This window comes from Protomyctophum parallelum (assembly GCF_964188405.1).
Source record: "Protomyctophum parallelum genome assembly, chromosome: 16".
Classification (NCBI taxonomy): domain Eukaryota; kingdom Metazoa; phylum Chordata; class Actinopteri; order Myctophiformes; family Myctophidae; genus Protomyctophum; species Protomyctophum parallelum.
In genome coordinates, this window is record NC_139711.1 from 34,327,874 (window position 1) to 34,343,835 (window position 15,962).

Genomic DNA, 15,962 nt, shown 5'->3' on the forward strand with positions numbered 1-15,962 from the left:
TCTTCACTCTTGCTTTTAAACGATTTTTAATTTTCTGTGTTCTCACTGTTTTGCCTGATTCACTGCCCTTTTAGCTATTTTTGTATTTTATTATTTGATGTTGTTACTTGTTTTATGCTTTTTTTAAGCACTTTGAGCTGCATTTCATGTCATGAAAGGTGCTATAAAAATAAAAAGATATTTGTATACAAGAATACATTTAATGTATTATTTTTGCAGCAATATGGTAGAGGGTCATGAGAAACGGTCAAGAACTGAAGCTCACAGTCATTCGTCAAAGGATCTCTGACCTTTAGATCTCACAATTATATGATTGTATATATGATCTACTTTATCCACTCCTGGGATTTTTGTAGCCTTGGTTAACCACTCCCCCTTGAAATCACATTTCCTTTCATTTGTTAAATACAGATACCATATTTCACTGTATATGCCAAATACACATTCAGCAAAGGAGTGCAGATCAAATTATGATTAACCACGAGTCACTGTAATCACAAGTTACAAGTGTAGATAAAATGCTTGTGTAAATCATTTTGGGCAGGCCAAATACTTGAATGTGGCACTTAGAGGACATTTAGTTAATTAAAAATGACGGACAGTCATACTCCTTTTCGAAAAGAGCAACATATAACAAGAGTTCTTTCACAGAAGAGGAGTTCAAGGTCTCTTCTTAGATATGGAGAGAAACGGTGTATTGTATACGCCAGGCATGTGAAACACCTGCCCATATTTCACTCTCCACATGGATATACTATACTGTATGTGGGAGTGGGACAGACAGACTGTATTATCACTGGCGGGTCAGTTCTGGCCCACAGGCTGCATGTTGCCCACCACTGTTGCATCATCACATGACAAATAATATTGTACTAAATAGTATTCTACAAAATATTCAAAAGAGAGAACATTTAGAGACAACTGATACAGTACAGCAATGCATTGCTTTAATGTACTTCGTAATTTGTACTTTAGAATATTTTGTTTTATTAAAAGCAAGTACTTTAACTGTTTTTAACTGAATTTGTTAACATTTTACCAGGAGTAGCAAGTACTCCAGTACTTTAACTGTTTTAAACAAAATTTGTATAGAGTATAGAGTATAAAGTTATCATATTTTGTACTTCTGAGTCTGATAAGGATCCCTTGTGGGAGGAGAACTGGTCCTCGAGAAACCTGGGTGCAAACATGCGCATACACTAGAGATAGAGAGAGATAGAGCGTGAGAGCATGCAAGTGAGAGAGCAAGAGAAGGAGAGAGATAATCATATATGTAAGCTATCTCTAGAAAAAATATATGGTTACCAATATAGGATATGGCCTAAAACCAACTATCAACACAAGAAAAGTTGGGTGCGTTAGACAAGGTCTCAAATTATTAGCCGTTAGGCACCCTTCAACAGGGTGGGCACTGGTTAGTGGTTACTGGAACACAGACTGCGCTTTTAGATATCTTATCTATTCTTTTCAGAGAGTTCACAAAGGCAAGATGGACTTCAATGTTCCAGGATTGATTGTAATGATACTCTTCTACTTGTTGGTGCTTGGAACCGGCATTTGGGCCTCTGGAAAGTCCAAACGAGTTGAAAAGAGTTTCCCAGGGAATCAAACCGAAGTACTACTCTTGGCAAGTCGGAGAATCAACGTGTTAGTCGGTATCTTCACTATGACAGGTGAGTGCTATTTAAAGTGTGCAGTTACATATGGTTTATGGATTAAAATGTGCTTAATATAGACCTATTGGTTAATAAGAGTACAGAGTAGGCTATATATTAAATGTAATTTCAGTTGAAATAAGTGATAGTCCGGCAGCCAGGGTTGACGGGTGGGACATTTGGTATATAGTATTTTTTTTATTGGCCTAAAATATTGTCAGGCAATGTAATTCTGTTCAGTAGACCCATAATAAAAACACAATTTCCCATAGTATTTGTGTGTTACCCACACTGTTGTTAAAAGGGCAGCCTCATAGTCCGGCAGCCGACAGGCTTCTTTTGTTTAAAGTGGGAAATTTGGTATATAATCTTTTTTATTGGTCTAAAATGTTGTCTATATAGTATACATACATTCATGAATCCACTTGCTGACCGGCTGTGGGTATCGGGCATTTATTTTTTGGGGTTTCTTGTGACCATAACATTAACATCCTATGGCAGGCAAAAATGTGGCTATGGCTGTTTTTAGCCCAAGGAGTGTATTTTCTGCAAAACTAATGCTTGGAATGGATTCAGAATCATGAAATTTAAACCCCCTAGTTTGACTCTCCATTCTGCTTGCCATAGGATGTTAATGGTAGGGTCACAAGAAACCCCTATAAAATAATTTCCCAGTACCCACAGCTGGTCAGCAAGTGGATTCATGAATGTATGTAGGCCTATACTATATAGACAACATTTTAGACCAATAAAAAAGATTATATACCAAATTTCCCACTTTAAACAAAAGAAGCCTGTCGGCTGCCGGACTATGAGGCTGCCCTTTTAACAACAGTGTGGGTAACACACAAATACTATGGGAAATTGTGTTTTTATTATGGGTCTACTGAACAGAATTACATTGAATCATTTGTCAGAACTGGGGTCAGCAATGGGAGCTGGCAATGTGCATTTGCACAGTGTGTGTGTGTGTGTGTGTGTGTGTGTGTGTGTGTGTGTGTGTGTGTGTCTCTCTCTCTCTCTCACAGCTACATTTGTTGGAGGTGGCTTCATTGTCGGAATAACAGAGGCAACGTACAACCCTACTATGGGACTGATCTGGAGTGTCATGCCGTTAACTGGAGCCCTGTCCTTTGTTATTGGCAAGCCTTGTTTCTAATCATAACCAAAACTGTTCGATATCAGGTTCACTGAACCCACTAATTCTGTAGGTAGAGCTACGTGTACTGTGCATGCTGTTGTCAGAATAATAGTTCATGATAGTCACTGCATCTAAATCCCTCTTTCTATTTGCTTTGATAAAGGTGGACTCTTCTTTGTCGAGCCAATGAGAAGCCAAATGTATGTAACAATGATGGACCCATTTCAAATCAAGTATGGGAAAGTAATAAGTGGTATACTGTCTTTCGCTTCACTTATATCCGATGTAATCTGGGTGACTGGAACTCTTATAGGCTTAGGTAAGTGACAATAGATTCAACTCTGAAAAGGGTTTACAGTATCTTTGAAAATGTTAAAGAAATAATTTTGCATGATCTAGTATTAATCTCTGCATGCAAACTTTTGTCACGCAACAAACTGTTGCATGTTATACTTATAGACTATGAATCTTGTGTTCCTAAATGAATCTTTCACACTTTGAATATAATATACTGTACTAATTGACTTGCATATTAAATGTATGCATGTGTTCTGGATTACCTTTGTAGGCGCAACCATGAAAGTGATTCTAGAATTGCCCTATGCCGTCTGCATCTGCATCTCTGCTGCAGTGGCCATTATTTACACACTGCTTGGAGGCTTCTACTCTGTAGCATACACAGACATCATTCAACTCATTCTCATATTCTTCGGTATGGTGAGTACCTGAATTGTGTTCACCAACCGACTAAAGCAACAATATACATTCTACATGATCTCTATCTATCTGCTGACTGAGCAGTCTTCACGTGTGTCTCACAGAGGTTGTGCTGAAAAGTTTAAACTCTATGAAAGAGAACATTACACGTCCTGGTGTGACATTGTGCTAGACAGACGCTCTGGAGCGGATTTGCCCCGGGGCGACTGTTTTGGGTCGAGCATTCTTGTGTTCATGTTACCATGATAAAGGTCTGAGCATGCCAAAATAGTGCTTGACCAGTCAAGCACTATCACATCAGTATGGATTGTATGGTAAAGTTGTTTCTAAACACTTTGATCAGATATGATATCTCAATCCTTGTGTTTTTTGTAGTGGCTGTGTGTTCCCTTCATCATGATGAACCCTACATCAGTTGACATCACCAAGACTGCTCTCAATGCTACTTTCCAGGCCCCTTGGATTGGCAGTCTGGATGGAGGAACAGCATGGAGATGGATTGATAATTTCTTGTTGTTGGTGTGTGTGGAGAGAGTGCCTTAGTAAATATTTAGGAATCCAAGTTGATAAAAAACTTGATTTTAGATTTCATAATGAAAGTTATGAACAAAACTCTGCTTTCTATATAGAAATAAGAGTTGTTTTGCCATGCACTACAGACAGAAAATAGAATCAGTGTTTTATCTGTTCCAGACAAAGAAAATAATATTGTCTGACTGAGAATTTTTAAGATGTATCATTATGTCCTCCGTGTCATGTTCTCTCTCTAAGACGTAAGAGAATCATTTGTATTTTTAAACCATTATCCTACCGCTTTCAATCCAAAACACTGAAAGTCTGAAAGGTGTTATGTAATGCTTCAAAGTTTCAGAGTAAAATGTTATGTGATTGTTTTCTACTGTTCTTTCTAAAGACTTTTGGCAATCTAGGCTATCAAGTCTTCCACCAGAGGACGCTGTCTGCCCGCTCTGCAGCCACTGCCAAAATGACCTGCTTCTGTGCAGCTGTCCTCATCTGCATCTTTGGGATCCCTTCTGTGCTGATTGGAGCAGTAGCTGCATCAACAGGTACAAAAAAGAGCATTGGATAATGATAATAGAGAACAGATCACTGGCCCCCTTCCATTCTCACCTTTTGGATTTTCCAATCTATTTGTATAATATAGAATAACATGTAAGAAAGTAGGAGCCATGTGGCCTGAAACATGCATCTCTTGTTTCTGTAGCATGAGGCCGGCTTGATGTACAATTAGATCTCCTGGCTATTCGTACGGCCCCTGGACATGACAATAGTACGAAGAAGACAACCACATGATAACATGTTACGTTGCCCTCCAGTGTCACCCTAAAAAGAGCATGCCAGGATTTAAAGGAATGCACTGTCACAACTAGTTCCATGCAAGGGCTACTAACTTTGATCAGAGGTGAACAAGCTTCTAATACTCTCTTGTTGTTTAAATTCAGACATTACTATTCGGACAATATTATCAAGCTGTATTTGATAGTGAGGCAACATCCCCATTCTATGCCAAAACCCACCTAAAAGCCCTTGACAATGACTGACCACCTTGTCCAACATCCCATTTATCTGTGAATCTTAGACTGGAACCTGACCTCATACGGTTCACCCTCTCCATATGAACGTGGGGAGGCAGGCATGATTCTGCCCATCAGCCTGCAGTATCTGGTCCCTTCTTACATCTCCATTTTCGGCATCGGGGCTGTGGCTGCCGCTGTGATGTCTTCAGTTGACTCGGCTCTGCTCTCAGCCGCCGCCATCTTTGCCTCCAACATCTACAAGAACATCCTGAGGAGCCAGGTGAGGTGGATTTAAACAGTCAATAGGAAAAAGATATATTCTAGGGGTGAAATAACAAACCATCTTAGCAAATAAAGTTGCTGTTGGGTGTAAATTAAACTATTTGTAAGCGGCCCTCGATTGATGAATGAAGGTTGGGTGGTCCCGACGGGTGTGTTTATTTACTCCAACACCGTGAAAACTATAAGGATATAGAATAAATACAGTTACAATCATCGAATAATTTCATAGTTTCACTAATAAAATCTGTGCATTAAACTTGTCACTTCCGTAGTACAATCAACAATAAAAATTAATTTAAATTTATGGTCAATTATAAATACAGTGATACAAAACTCAAGTCATTTCAATTATAAGACGAGTAACACAGGAAAAAGGCACAATAACCAAAAGTACCATAACCAAATGAAATCCAAACAAAATAAACAAACAATAAATAAAGAATATAACAAACTTCAAACTAATGAAATGATTGCAGAACCAACTGTCACCAGCAGTTACACTATTGTTATAATTGGTAGTTGTAGTATAGGTTGCAGTGGATGGATTGAACATTCTAAAGCCGAGAGGTGAAGATGGTGAGGATGAAGAGAGGGACACGTGAGCAGACAGCAGTTTACCACTTGAACCCCAGCATCCATATTCTGGGGGGAATATTAGCCTAAAATAGCAGATCTTCAAGCTTGTGAGCTTGTGTAAGATCTACTATTTTTGGCAAAGAGATTTGGTGTAGGCGGAGAAAAAAGCAGTACAGAGCCAACTTTGGTCCAGATTACTAAGTCTAGGTTTAAGTGGTTATCAAAGCCAGAGCGTTGTGAGAGAAGGGGCGAGAAAAGCCCAACTTCTTTCAGCTTCTTCCATCTGAATTCCTATTTCCTTTCCCCTCCAGGCCTCATCAAGAGAGCTCCTGTGGGTGATCCGTATCACTGTGGTAGTGGTGGGCATGGCCGGTACAGCTCTCACCTTTCTGGACAATAGCATCATGGTGTTCTGGTTCCTGGGAGCAGACATAGCCTACAACATCCTCTTCCCTCAACTTGTCTGTGTCCTTTTCTTCAGTGTCTCGAATGGCTACGGATCTATTATGGGTTTACTGGTAGGGGTGTCGCTGAGGTTGTTGTGCGGGGAGCCGTCAATTGGGTTACCAGCTGTCGTTCACTTCCCGGGTTGCACTGTGGAGGATGGCGTTTACGTTCAGTGTGCTCCCATCAGGACGCTCTCCATGCTGTCCGGCATCACTGCCACTTTGTTGTTCTCCTCCCTGACTTCATTCCTTTTGAACAGAGGCTTGTTTCCAGAGAGGTGGGATGTATTCCAAGTGAAGGCCCAGCGGTTGCAGCAGTTACATTTAACAACCAATGTAGCCGAAGCAGACAATTTGACAAACTGAATGTCTGAAATCACAAATGAATGTTGCAGAATTGATGTTTAGAAAAGTAAAAGGTTAATATAACATTTTATTCATATCAGGAATAAAAATGTGTTGAATACATATTCAATAGAGAACGAGTGTGGTGGAGCTACACTAAATCCGACCACTTTCGGCGCCATGTTTGTTACAGGATCCATCTAACTACTATCTTTGTTGAGCAAGCAACTACTTATTGGACTGTGTATACCATATTCCATCTCTATCTTTGAGGTCTCTGTTTAATAGTGCAGCGTTGTCGCTTTCCATGTTTTCCTTATAATCTCGATACTTTAATAATAATGTATAATGTATATTTATAACATAATGAGTACTTTTATTTTGGCACTTTAAGTACATTTTGATACTAATACTACTTTTATTGAAGTACATTTTGAATTTTGGACTTTTAATTTTTGTACTCGCATTGCTAGTACCTGACAGCTGGTACTCGCAATGCTCAGACCATTGTGCCACCAAGGATTACCAGCAAGAGGAGGAACTTGCATCTCTGATGTTTATTTCACCAGTAGCCTATTGATAGCCTATAGTAAACAATGCAGCCAATACGGCTTCACTTTGCGGCGTTCAGAATATGTTTTTTATGCTGTTCAGACTATGTTTTATGGCTTAGAGAGGAAGCCTTTTCCACTAGGTCGCTACTACGGTCGCTAGTAGATGTAGGTGAACATGCTGTCCAGACGCTTTTAAACCAGCTGGCAAAAATGTGAGCACTTGCCTCTTATTATTTCTTTTATTTTTTTTTGCAGATTACTGTATATTTGTATGTCATTAAATGTTTTGATGAATTGAGTATGAAGGACCCCAATATAAACAAGCCCAATAGGCTTTCTTGGGTTTAAATCCTCTTAACAGACCTTGTATTGAACTGTACTTTCCTGTGCTTTTTTCTGAAAACTAATAAAGTATTCAATCAACCTCCATCCAGCCACCAACGTAATAAAAAAAGAACAAGATTCCTTTACAGGATCTCCTCACTGGTCAACAAAAACACCTTGAAGACCTTAAAGGTATATTCAGTGATTTCACTTAATTCAAATATCACTTATTTTTTTGTTTTGTTGTGATAATCCTCCCTACTATAGAGTGTGCTGACCATATAAGGAGTTCCTCCCTGTCCCCAGTTAACCCCTGGGGGTCAAAAAACCTTAGGTTTCGTTTTTGACTCTCTATCCTGATTGGACGAAAGGCTGGGTCCCACAGCCAAAAACGAAACCTAAGGTTTTTTGAGTGAAATCACTGAATATACCTTTAACAGGAGCCCTCGTACAAGGTTTCTTTGACTATGTATGCACCTCTTGGTACCACAGCACCTCAAAGGCCCTTAAAACTAGGCTCCAGACTTCCCAAAACAAACTGGTCAGGCTCCTACTTGGCCTCACCCCCCGAACCCACCTCACCCCTGCCCACTTTGACAGGCTGGAATGGCTTAGGTTCGACGACAGAGTACAGCATCTTGCAATGGGTCTGGTCCACAAGATTCGATACATCACCAAGATACCCATGTACCTGTCTAGATACTTTGTTAATGTTAACGAAGTCCACACCCACAACACCAGAGGAAGTGCAACGAACCATGTACAACCCGCTCCTATGCCACCAAAATGTGGAACCACCTACCAACAGTCATTAAGACATGCGAATCCCTTGACTCCTTCAAAACCGCTCTCAAAGGGCACCTACGGACGGCTGCAATTCGAAACTGGCCTGCCCTCCGTAAAATCTGAATCCCCCCCACCGCCCACCCCTTTTTGCCCTCACTGTATGTTTCTTTTCCCTTTTTACCTCCCTTATGATGAATTCCCGTTCTGTTCTTTGACTATATAGAAGTGTCTATTTGTATGTCTCTAAATGTTTTGATGAATTGAACAAGGTGGACCCTCTTGTAAACAAGTGTAATGCTTAATTGGGTCGTCCACTCACAGTTAACAGTCTTTGTATTGAGTTTGTGCTTGAAATGTACTGTAATTGTGCAAACTGTTAATAAATATTTCAATCAATCAATCAATCCCTCCCCCTCTCTCGCTCCATGTACTTTATAGCCTGCTACTACACCATCTCAGAGGCAAATATTGTGAAAACGTTTTACTCCAGTCCACTACAATTAATTGACAGCTTTGGTAACTTTTCAGATTTAGGTTAATATCAGATCAGCAATTTCTGTGTGACAAATTCTGAAAACCTTTAGTAATCTCTCTCTACTTTTACTTTGGTACTACGTAATTTTGATGCCAATACATTTTCACTTTTACTTTTGCATACAGGTCTTTTAGTAGTAACAGAGTATTTTATGCTGTGGTTTTGCCACAACTTAAAGTACAACTTTAGTTTTTTTCAACCAAGGTTCATGTTTTAGGTTTTAGGTTGTTATTAGTGTTCTTTTTTTTTTCATTTGCTGCTTTCTTTCGTTTTAGGGATTTTAGCTGTTTTTGACAGGGGGGCGGGGGCATTCGAGCATGGGGCTAAATATGTATTTTTTTACAACATTTTATAGTGATTTCTTTTTTAATTTTTTACTATAGTCCTAATAAACCCCTAGAAATTTCATCTGGCCACAAAACATCACGAGATCTACTGAATGTGTCAAACTGACATTGCCTATGACACACAGTGTGGCTTCCCCCCAGTAGGCTACCTTCACATTCAGTAGATCTTGTGATTTATTTGTGGCCAGATGTAATTACCTGGGGTTTATTAGGGCTATAGTAAATAATAAAAAAATAAATCTCCATAATATTTTGTAAAAAAATACATATTTAGCACCATGCTCGAATGCCCCCGCCCCCCTGTACAAAACAGCTAAAATCCCTAAAACGAAAGAAAGCAGCAAATGGAAAAAAAATAACACTCATCTTTTACTTTCTCTAATAACAACCTAAAACATGAACCTTGGTTGAAAAAAACTAAAGTTGTCCTTTAAGATAAAGATAAAAAGTTAAGAGTACTTCCACCACTGTATATCGTCAGACTCAGTGCTTGCCTTGCAACTTGCAGAGCAGCTGAGAGTCTGAGACCCTAAAAGCCTATTTCTCCCCTGGCCAAGGGCCTAGCAGTAGATCTAGTTTTCCCACCCGGGTCCCGGGTTCGAATCTAGGGTGCTCCACACTTGCTAGATAATGTCTGTAGCCTACCTGTTAAGTTTTGGCTACAGTTTACCCTGCTATGACACATCTGGGGCATTAGGTGGCAGTATAAACCATCAAGTTCAGACGTCTCGACCACTGAAGAAGACAACCAGGAACAACATCCAGTATGATCAGTTTAATATCAACCTGATCAACTCATCATGTTGTCAACGTGAAGAACTTGTCTGCAAATCATTGTACATTTCAATTCACAGTTGCCTGCGAGGTGAGATAATATTTTTAATATTGAACCAGACCGTATCATTGACGTAAAGTCAGCATGCTACAATAAGAAAATTATGTTTGTCATTGTGTGTGTGTTGTGTGTGTGTGTGTGTGTGTGTGTGTGTGTGTGTGTGTGTGTGTGTGTAAACTAGCATATCACCCTGCAGGAGAGGAGGTCCTGTTTACGTTCTCTTCATATCGCAGAACGCAGATACATGTTGGTTTATTACAGATACATTATGTGGCAAAACACGTCATACTTTCAAAACAGAAACTAGAGTTTAACATCCCTTACCCTCTCCTTCAAAACCACCATAAAAGAGTACCTGCAGGCTGCATTTTGTAACTGGTCCCTGTATAAAGGCTAAGTTTAACACCAGAAATGAGTGACCAGGGCTACCAACATTGGACTGTGAGAAGAATCCAGGAGATGTTTTGGTGCATGTAATTTCCTGGTGAATTCTGGTGAATTTTGAGTTTGATACTTTTATCAGGCTTGCTTTAGTAGCAAAAATGTACAGTATCAGCCATTAAAACGCAAAAAGTAGGCCTAATGACTGAGTGATGCAATGTAATCTTACCCATCTTTAAGTAGAAAAAGATCTCCGCCAGGCCAGGTCAGGTTGTGGCCTCCTGGTGGCGCCAATGTGAAAAGGGTGTCATTTCTTCTTATGCCTTTGATGGCAATTGGATTATTTGAGGCATTTTCTTCAAAAATGTGTTTTGCAAAAATCCACCTGTTGGTGGCGCTATAACAGGCCAATGTGAAAAGGGTGGGATATATTCCTCAGCCCAGTAGGAAAGTGCATGAAAGATTTCACGTAAATTGCATACTGCATTCATGGTCGTGCTATAACAGGCCGTTCTAGACAATTTGGGGCAGAGGTTCATCATTGGCATCCAGGGAGTGTGCAAAGTTTGGCATTGACCGGGTAGGTTAAGTGTAGCAACAGTGAAAACGGCTTATTTTACATTCCACAGACCAGAAGACAGACGTTCAGGTGTTAGACGGGATATCTCGTGTTGTGTTTATAGACTGTTCTGTTGCGTCCCCTCAAAAACGAGCACTTGCCTGGTAGGGCTAGCCTGGGTTCCAGCCTGATTCGCTCACGTTCCGCGGATCTAAGTGTAGTGACATTTTCAGATGTGGGCAGGTGGGCAACTCTTAAGGCCTATTCATAGTCTGGATTTTCGGTGGTGAGGTGACCACCTGAAATAACGTTGAGTGGTGGTGAGTAAAAACAGAGAGAAGGGCTGGAGCGGTGGCAGTGGTTTGCTCTTCACGTGGTCAGCACACCACCGGAGCGGTGGTCACCTCACCACCGAAAATCCAGACTATGAATAGGCCTTTAGTGTCTGTCAGTGTCAACGCATGATAACCATTCATTATTTCAGTGAACATCTCTACTCTGTATGATTGCATGCATGCACTGCCCAGACAATGCAGGAGTCCTGCAGAATGCAGGAGTGTTGGCAGCCCTAGAAATGACCCACCCCCCAAATGTTTACTGTACAATGTACTGTGTATGTTTTTATTGCTACTAGTGTAGTGTTGATCTCTTATATATTTTTGTATATTATTGTATTTCTTTAAATGTTTCAATGAATTGAATACACAGGATCACAATGGAAACAATTCCATTGGTTTTTTTTGTGTTATCCTTTTGTATAAAGTATTCAATCAATCAAACTGACCTTGTGACCTCAGAAGAATGAGACTTGATTTTTTTCGATACTAGAATGCTCGCCTCAAAACACAGTCACCCCGGGCAATGGGCATACAGCCAGTGGAACTGCTCAGCCTGGTTTTCCTAAACATAGTTTAGGAAGTACACTATGCTTAAACGTAACCTTATTCCTGAACTTAACCCCAGTAAAAAATATGCCTAACTCTAAACTTATTTCTAACCTTATTCTCAGTAAAACAAATACAAGAATACAAGAACCGCCCCACAGAGTGGTCGATGGAAAGAAATTAGGGTGCTTTAAGGCGAGCATTCCGGTTACTGATTTTGTAAATGAGCATAATTTTGTGTTTATCCCACGATTTTTTCACCCAGTGTCAATTGTCTCATGTAATCCTGGGCACTAGACCCTCTCTGCAAATTGGGGAGAGCAACGGACTGAACTCATGCTTCCTTCAATGCACGAGGAGTCCAAGCCACTTCTTTTCACCTGACAGTGGGAAGTTTCCCCGATAGGACATAGCGCATGGAACTTAAGGAACACGTTTTTCCAACCAGTTCCTTTCCTCTAGCCTGGCTTTTAGGACAGACTCATTCGCTTCTGGCCACTGCAAGGTTACCAGGGGGAGGCAGTTTAGAGACCAGGATTGCTGCATGCTTTTTGTGAGGTTACCTACCCCAGTGGACACAGGGAGGACATGCAAACACGGAAATGCCCTTTTGTCAACCCAACCCAGGGTATGGGCACTGATGGCATGCCATGCATAATTACTTCTTTAAACTATTTTCTACAGAACAAATGATTCTAGATTCAGTTAGTCTAACTAATAATAATCTCATAGGAATCTGGTCCACAGCTGACATGGAAGGCCCAGAGGTGCTTGGGACAGCGGCAGCCAACAGTGCTTGTGTGAATGAGGTGAACATTAAGTCTAAATCCACCCGGGTCAAACCTCAAGCCCTGCTACAAGAAGCGGCCCAGCTGAAAACGGAAGGCAACACTTTCTACCAAGAGAAGAACGTCCGGTCAGCCATCGGCCGCTATCACCGTGCTCTGCTGATCCTCCGAGCCATTGACACCGATGTGATGATGGCAGTGAAAGGGTTTGGACCGGAGATGCCTGTTCTCTCAGCGACACAAGAAGAGCTGCTGAGAAAAACACAAGTGGACTGCTACAACAACCTGGCAGGCATGTAGTAATTATGAATACTTTTAATGTTTACTCCAGTCAGTGTTGATGAAACAAAAATCGCTGACGAAAACTAAAAACGAAGCTATGATGACTAAAACTAGGACTAATTATATTGACAATTTGTTGTTGGGTCAGTCAGTGGAAAAGAGATCCAGTAGAATTAAAAGACCAAGTCATTTTATGTTTGGTAATGCACCATGCCAACTTGTTGCATTACTTGATGGTGCTATCTTGTTGTGCTTACCTGTAGCTAATACGTGGGTTGATTTGATTTGTTGCCTATTCCTACTACTACTTTAATGACCTCCCATGCCTCTGCATTTTCTTCCCCTTTCTTATCTCAGCCTGTTTGCTCCAGAGACCAAGTGTCGACTATGCTCGCGTGCAAGAATATAGCCTGCGTGTCCTGCAGTGGCGGCCAGCAGACATCAAAGCTCTCTACAGGGCTGGTGTGGCTACTCTGGAGTTAGGGGATGCACAGACTGCTAAACAGTACCTCATTCAGGCCAGCAGGGGGCAGCCCAATGGTAAGAAAAGATCTGACTCATTTCTGACACTTCATGCAAAATATCTACACAAATGTGGTTTTTACTTAAGTAAAAGGAGCAATACTGCAATATAGAAGTACTCTGTTACAAGTAAAAGTCTGGAATTCAAAATGTACTTGAGTAAAAGTACAAAAGTATTGACATCACAATGTACTTGGGGCAGCGGTGGCCGAACGGTTTGCGGAGCGGTCTTGATATTGGAAGGTCGCTAGTTCGTATCCCCGGACCGGCACGTTAAAATTACCACCGCTGAAGTGCCCTTGAGTAAGGCATTGAACCCCTACCATAAAATGTTCTATGAGCAGGGCCTGGCTGTAAACAAGTTCTTGAGCTTAGTCCAGTTACCCTGGGTAAACATAGTAACTTAGCTTTTCTTTGCTTACTTAAAATACTCATTATGCAGAATGTCCCATTTCAAGTTTTCAAATGTAATAATAATGGATTGCATTTTTATAGCGCTTTTCTATGCACTACGTGCTTACTCAAAGTGCTTTACAATGGTCCATTCATTCATACATTGCGAGGTGAAGCGGCGAACAGTCGACGCCAGCGTCCTCTTCCCACATTCACACGCCAATGGTGGCAAGCTCACACCGACCAACTAATTGGAGGCAATGTAGGGTTCAGTGTCTTCGACATGTACGTAAACAGGAGGATTCGGGATTCGAACTGCCGACCCAGGCATCATTGGATGACCTGCTCTACCTCCTGAGCCACAGCCACCCTAACGATGTATATAAATCTTTAGAAAATAGCCGGTCTACAAGCTCACAATGCGTTGCATCGCAACATAATGTGAGGTTGTAGATCTGCTTTTTTCAAATGTATAAGGTTGAAGTGGTTAATGTATGTTTTGTAATAATAAAATTACAAAGTAACTAAAGTTTTAAAATAAATATAGAGGAGTAAAAGTACAATATTTGGATCTGAGATGTAGTGGAGTAGTATCGGAAATACTCAAGTAAAGTTCAAATACCTCAATTGTACTTAAGTAAATGTACTTAGTTACTTTACACCACTGAAGGATACTTGCATGTGCAGGACAGTGTGATTGGCAGCTGATTGCCAATGGCGATATGCATTAGGTTGATGGGCGCAACTTGACTCTACTTTGCGTCTATTACAGATGCTAATGTGAGGAAACACTTGCAGAGGGCAGAGGAGAAGCTGAACCAGGACTTGCAGAGGGAGAAGGCAATGTATCAAGGCATGTTCTCCACCAGCTCGAGGACCAGCTTAGCAGAAGAGGTCAACCAGAGCAATGGGACTGGTGAGGGAGTCCGCCAGCTGGTGACGGGGGTCTGCCAGCTAAATGTCGCGAACAAGTAAAACAAGCCTCGCCGTCCCTCTCTGACAGAGACTGACACGGCAGAGATCACACAAAACAAGACTGAGATATTGTTGTTATGACTTGTCCCAACTCGCTAAAGGCTAATTTATTATGCTTTAGCGGAGTGTTGTGCAACATGTCGCTAGACAGCTTGATGTACTGGTATTTGAGAACCGTGTTGATTTCTTCCTAAACGTCTTGACATCTGCGTCCGGAAGGCGTGTGGCAAAGGTTTCTGCCCACTACAGTGGAGACTTGGGGTTTCATTTCCCCCCCCAGGCTGTGGGACACATGGCACTACAGTACAAGGGGGATTGGCATAACCAATGACCAATAACCATGTGATCCGCCTTCTACAGACGGATACGGTGAGGGATGGGTGGATCAAACTGTATTAACCCTGCAAATGTTTCCTATTAAACTTTTCTGCCATGGACAGGAAATGTTTCCGTGTTCCCGGAAGTTCTTCAATTTTGTCGGTCTCGCTTCTTAAAGGGGCCGCATAGGGCTAAAACCGTGGCGGTCTGAGCCATTTGTAGATGGCGCTGTTTGGCAGTTAATGATGTGTGAAGGCCCCAGGTCAGCTAGTACCTTTTCAACAAAAACACTGACATGAGTCGCATTGGCATTTTCTTTTCCTTCGCATTTTGTGGTTAAGTGACAACACATTTTTGCATAACCATAAATTATGCTTAACATCTTCCTACAGCCTTGAGGTGTGCATGAAGAGAGGTTCGTATCTGAGTTGAAGGAAGGTTACACTCAAGGGAGTTCTGGAGTATATTGGACAGGTAGAGTGGAAAAGACAAAGTGTGCTGAAGATGGCTCAGAAATGGCATACAGGAGCGGTTGCCTAGCAACAGGACTGTTTAGTACAGTGCTCAAAGCCGTCTCATCCCCTCAAAAATTGTGATTGTATATGTGTGAATGTTCCTTTCATGTGCTCACTTAGTTGAAATAAATATTTTTTTATTTTATGTCGATGCTTGGATGTCCTATTCTAATTATTTGATCATAAATGATATAGCCTTGTTGCAAATAACACTATCGGATAAAATATACATTAGTCACAATACAGACATTAAATGTTTCTTTT

At 41.0% G+C, this 15,962-nt stretch overlaps 2 protein-coding genes across 4 annotated transcripts; both read left to right on the forward strand.

The window, feature by feature from the left end:
- Positions 1-1,489: 1,489 nt before the first annotated feature.
- On the forward strand, positions 1,490-7,078 carry LOC310873075 (high-affinity choline transporter 1-like; the record flags this gene model as incomplete). Its single annotated transcript, XM_083785362.1, has 8 exons — positions 1,490-1,673; positions 2,684-2,797; positions 2,960-3,115; positions 3,365-3,513; positions 3,889-4,032; positions 4,427-4,580; positions 5,114-5,331; positions 6,221-7,078. 8 exons carry the CDS (start codon positions 1,490-1,492, stop codon positions 6,719-6,721), a joined length of 1,620 nt encoding a protein of 539 aa, XP_083641488.1. The 3' UTR covers positions 6,722-7,078.
- A 2,903-nt stretch (positions 7,079-9,981) lies between these two features.
- ttc9c (tetratricopeptide repeat domain 9C) lies at positions 9,982-15,726 on the forward strand. Of its 3 annotated transcripts, none has more exons than XM_083785697.1 (4): positions 9,982-10,111; positions 12,638-12,985; positions 13,333-13,515; positions 14,663-15,726. In XM_083785697.1, exons 2-4 carry the CDS (start codon positions 12,658-12,660, stop codon positions 14,863-14,865), a joined length of 714 nt encoding a protein of 237 aa, XP_083641823.1. In that variant the 5' UTR covers positions 9,982-10,111; positions 12,638-12,657; the 3' UTR covers positions 14,866-15,726. The 3 variants fall into 3 exon arrangements, with proteins under 3 accessions (XP_083641823.1, XP_083641825.1, XP_083641824.1); XM_083785699.1 differs by having other exon boundaries at positions 14,689-15,726; XM_083785698.1 differs by having other exon boundaries at positions 10,018-10,111; positions 12,653-12,985.
- The last annotated feature ends 236 nt before the right edge of the window (positions 15,727-15,962 follow it).

Coding starts and splice junctions, on each gene's coding strand:
- ttc9c (XM_083785697.1), top strand. CDS start 12,658: ATGGAAGGCCCAGAGGTGCTTGGGACAGCGGCAGCCAACAGTGCTTGT. Junction 12,986..13,332: donor CTGCTACAACAACCTGGCAG/GCATGTAGTAAT, acceptor TTCTTATCTCAG/CCTGTTTGCTCCAGAGACCA. Junction 13,516..14,662: donor CAGCAGGGGGCAGCCCAATG/GTAAGAAAAGAT, acceptor CGTCTATTACAG/ATGCTAATGTGAGGAAACAC.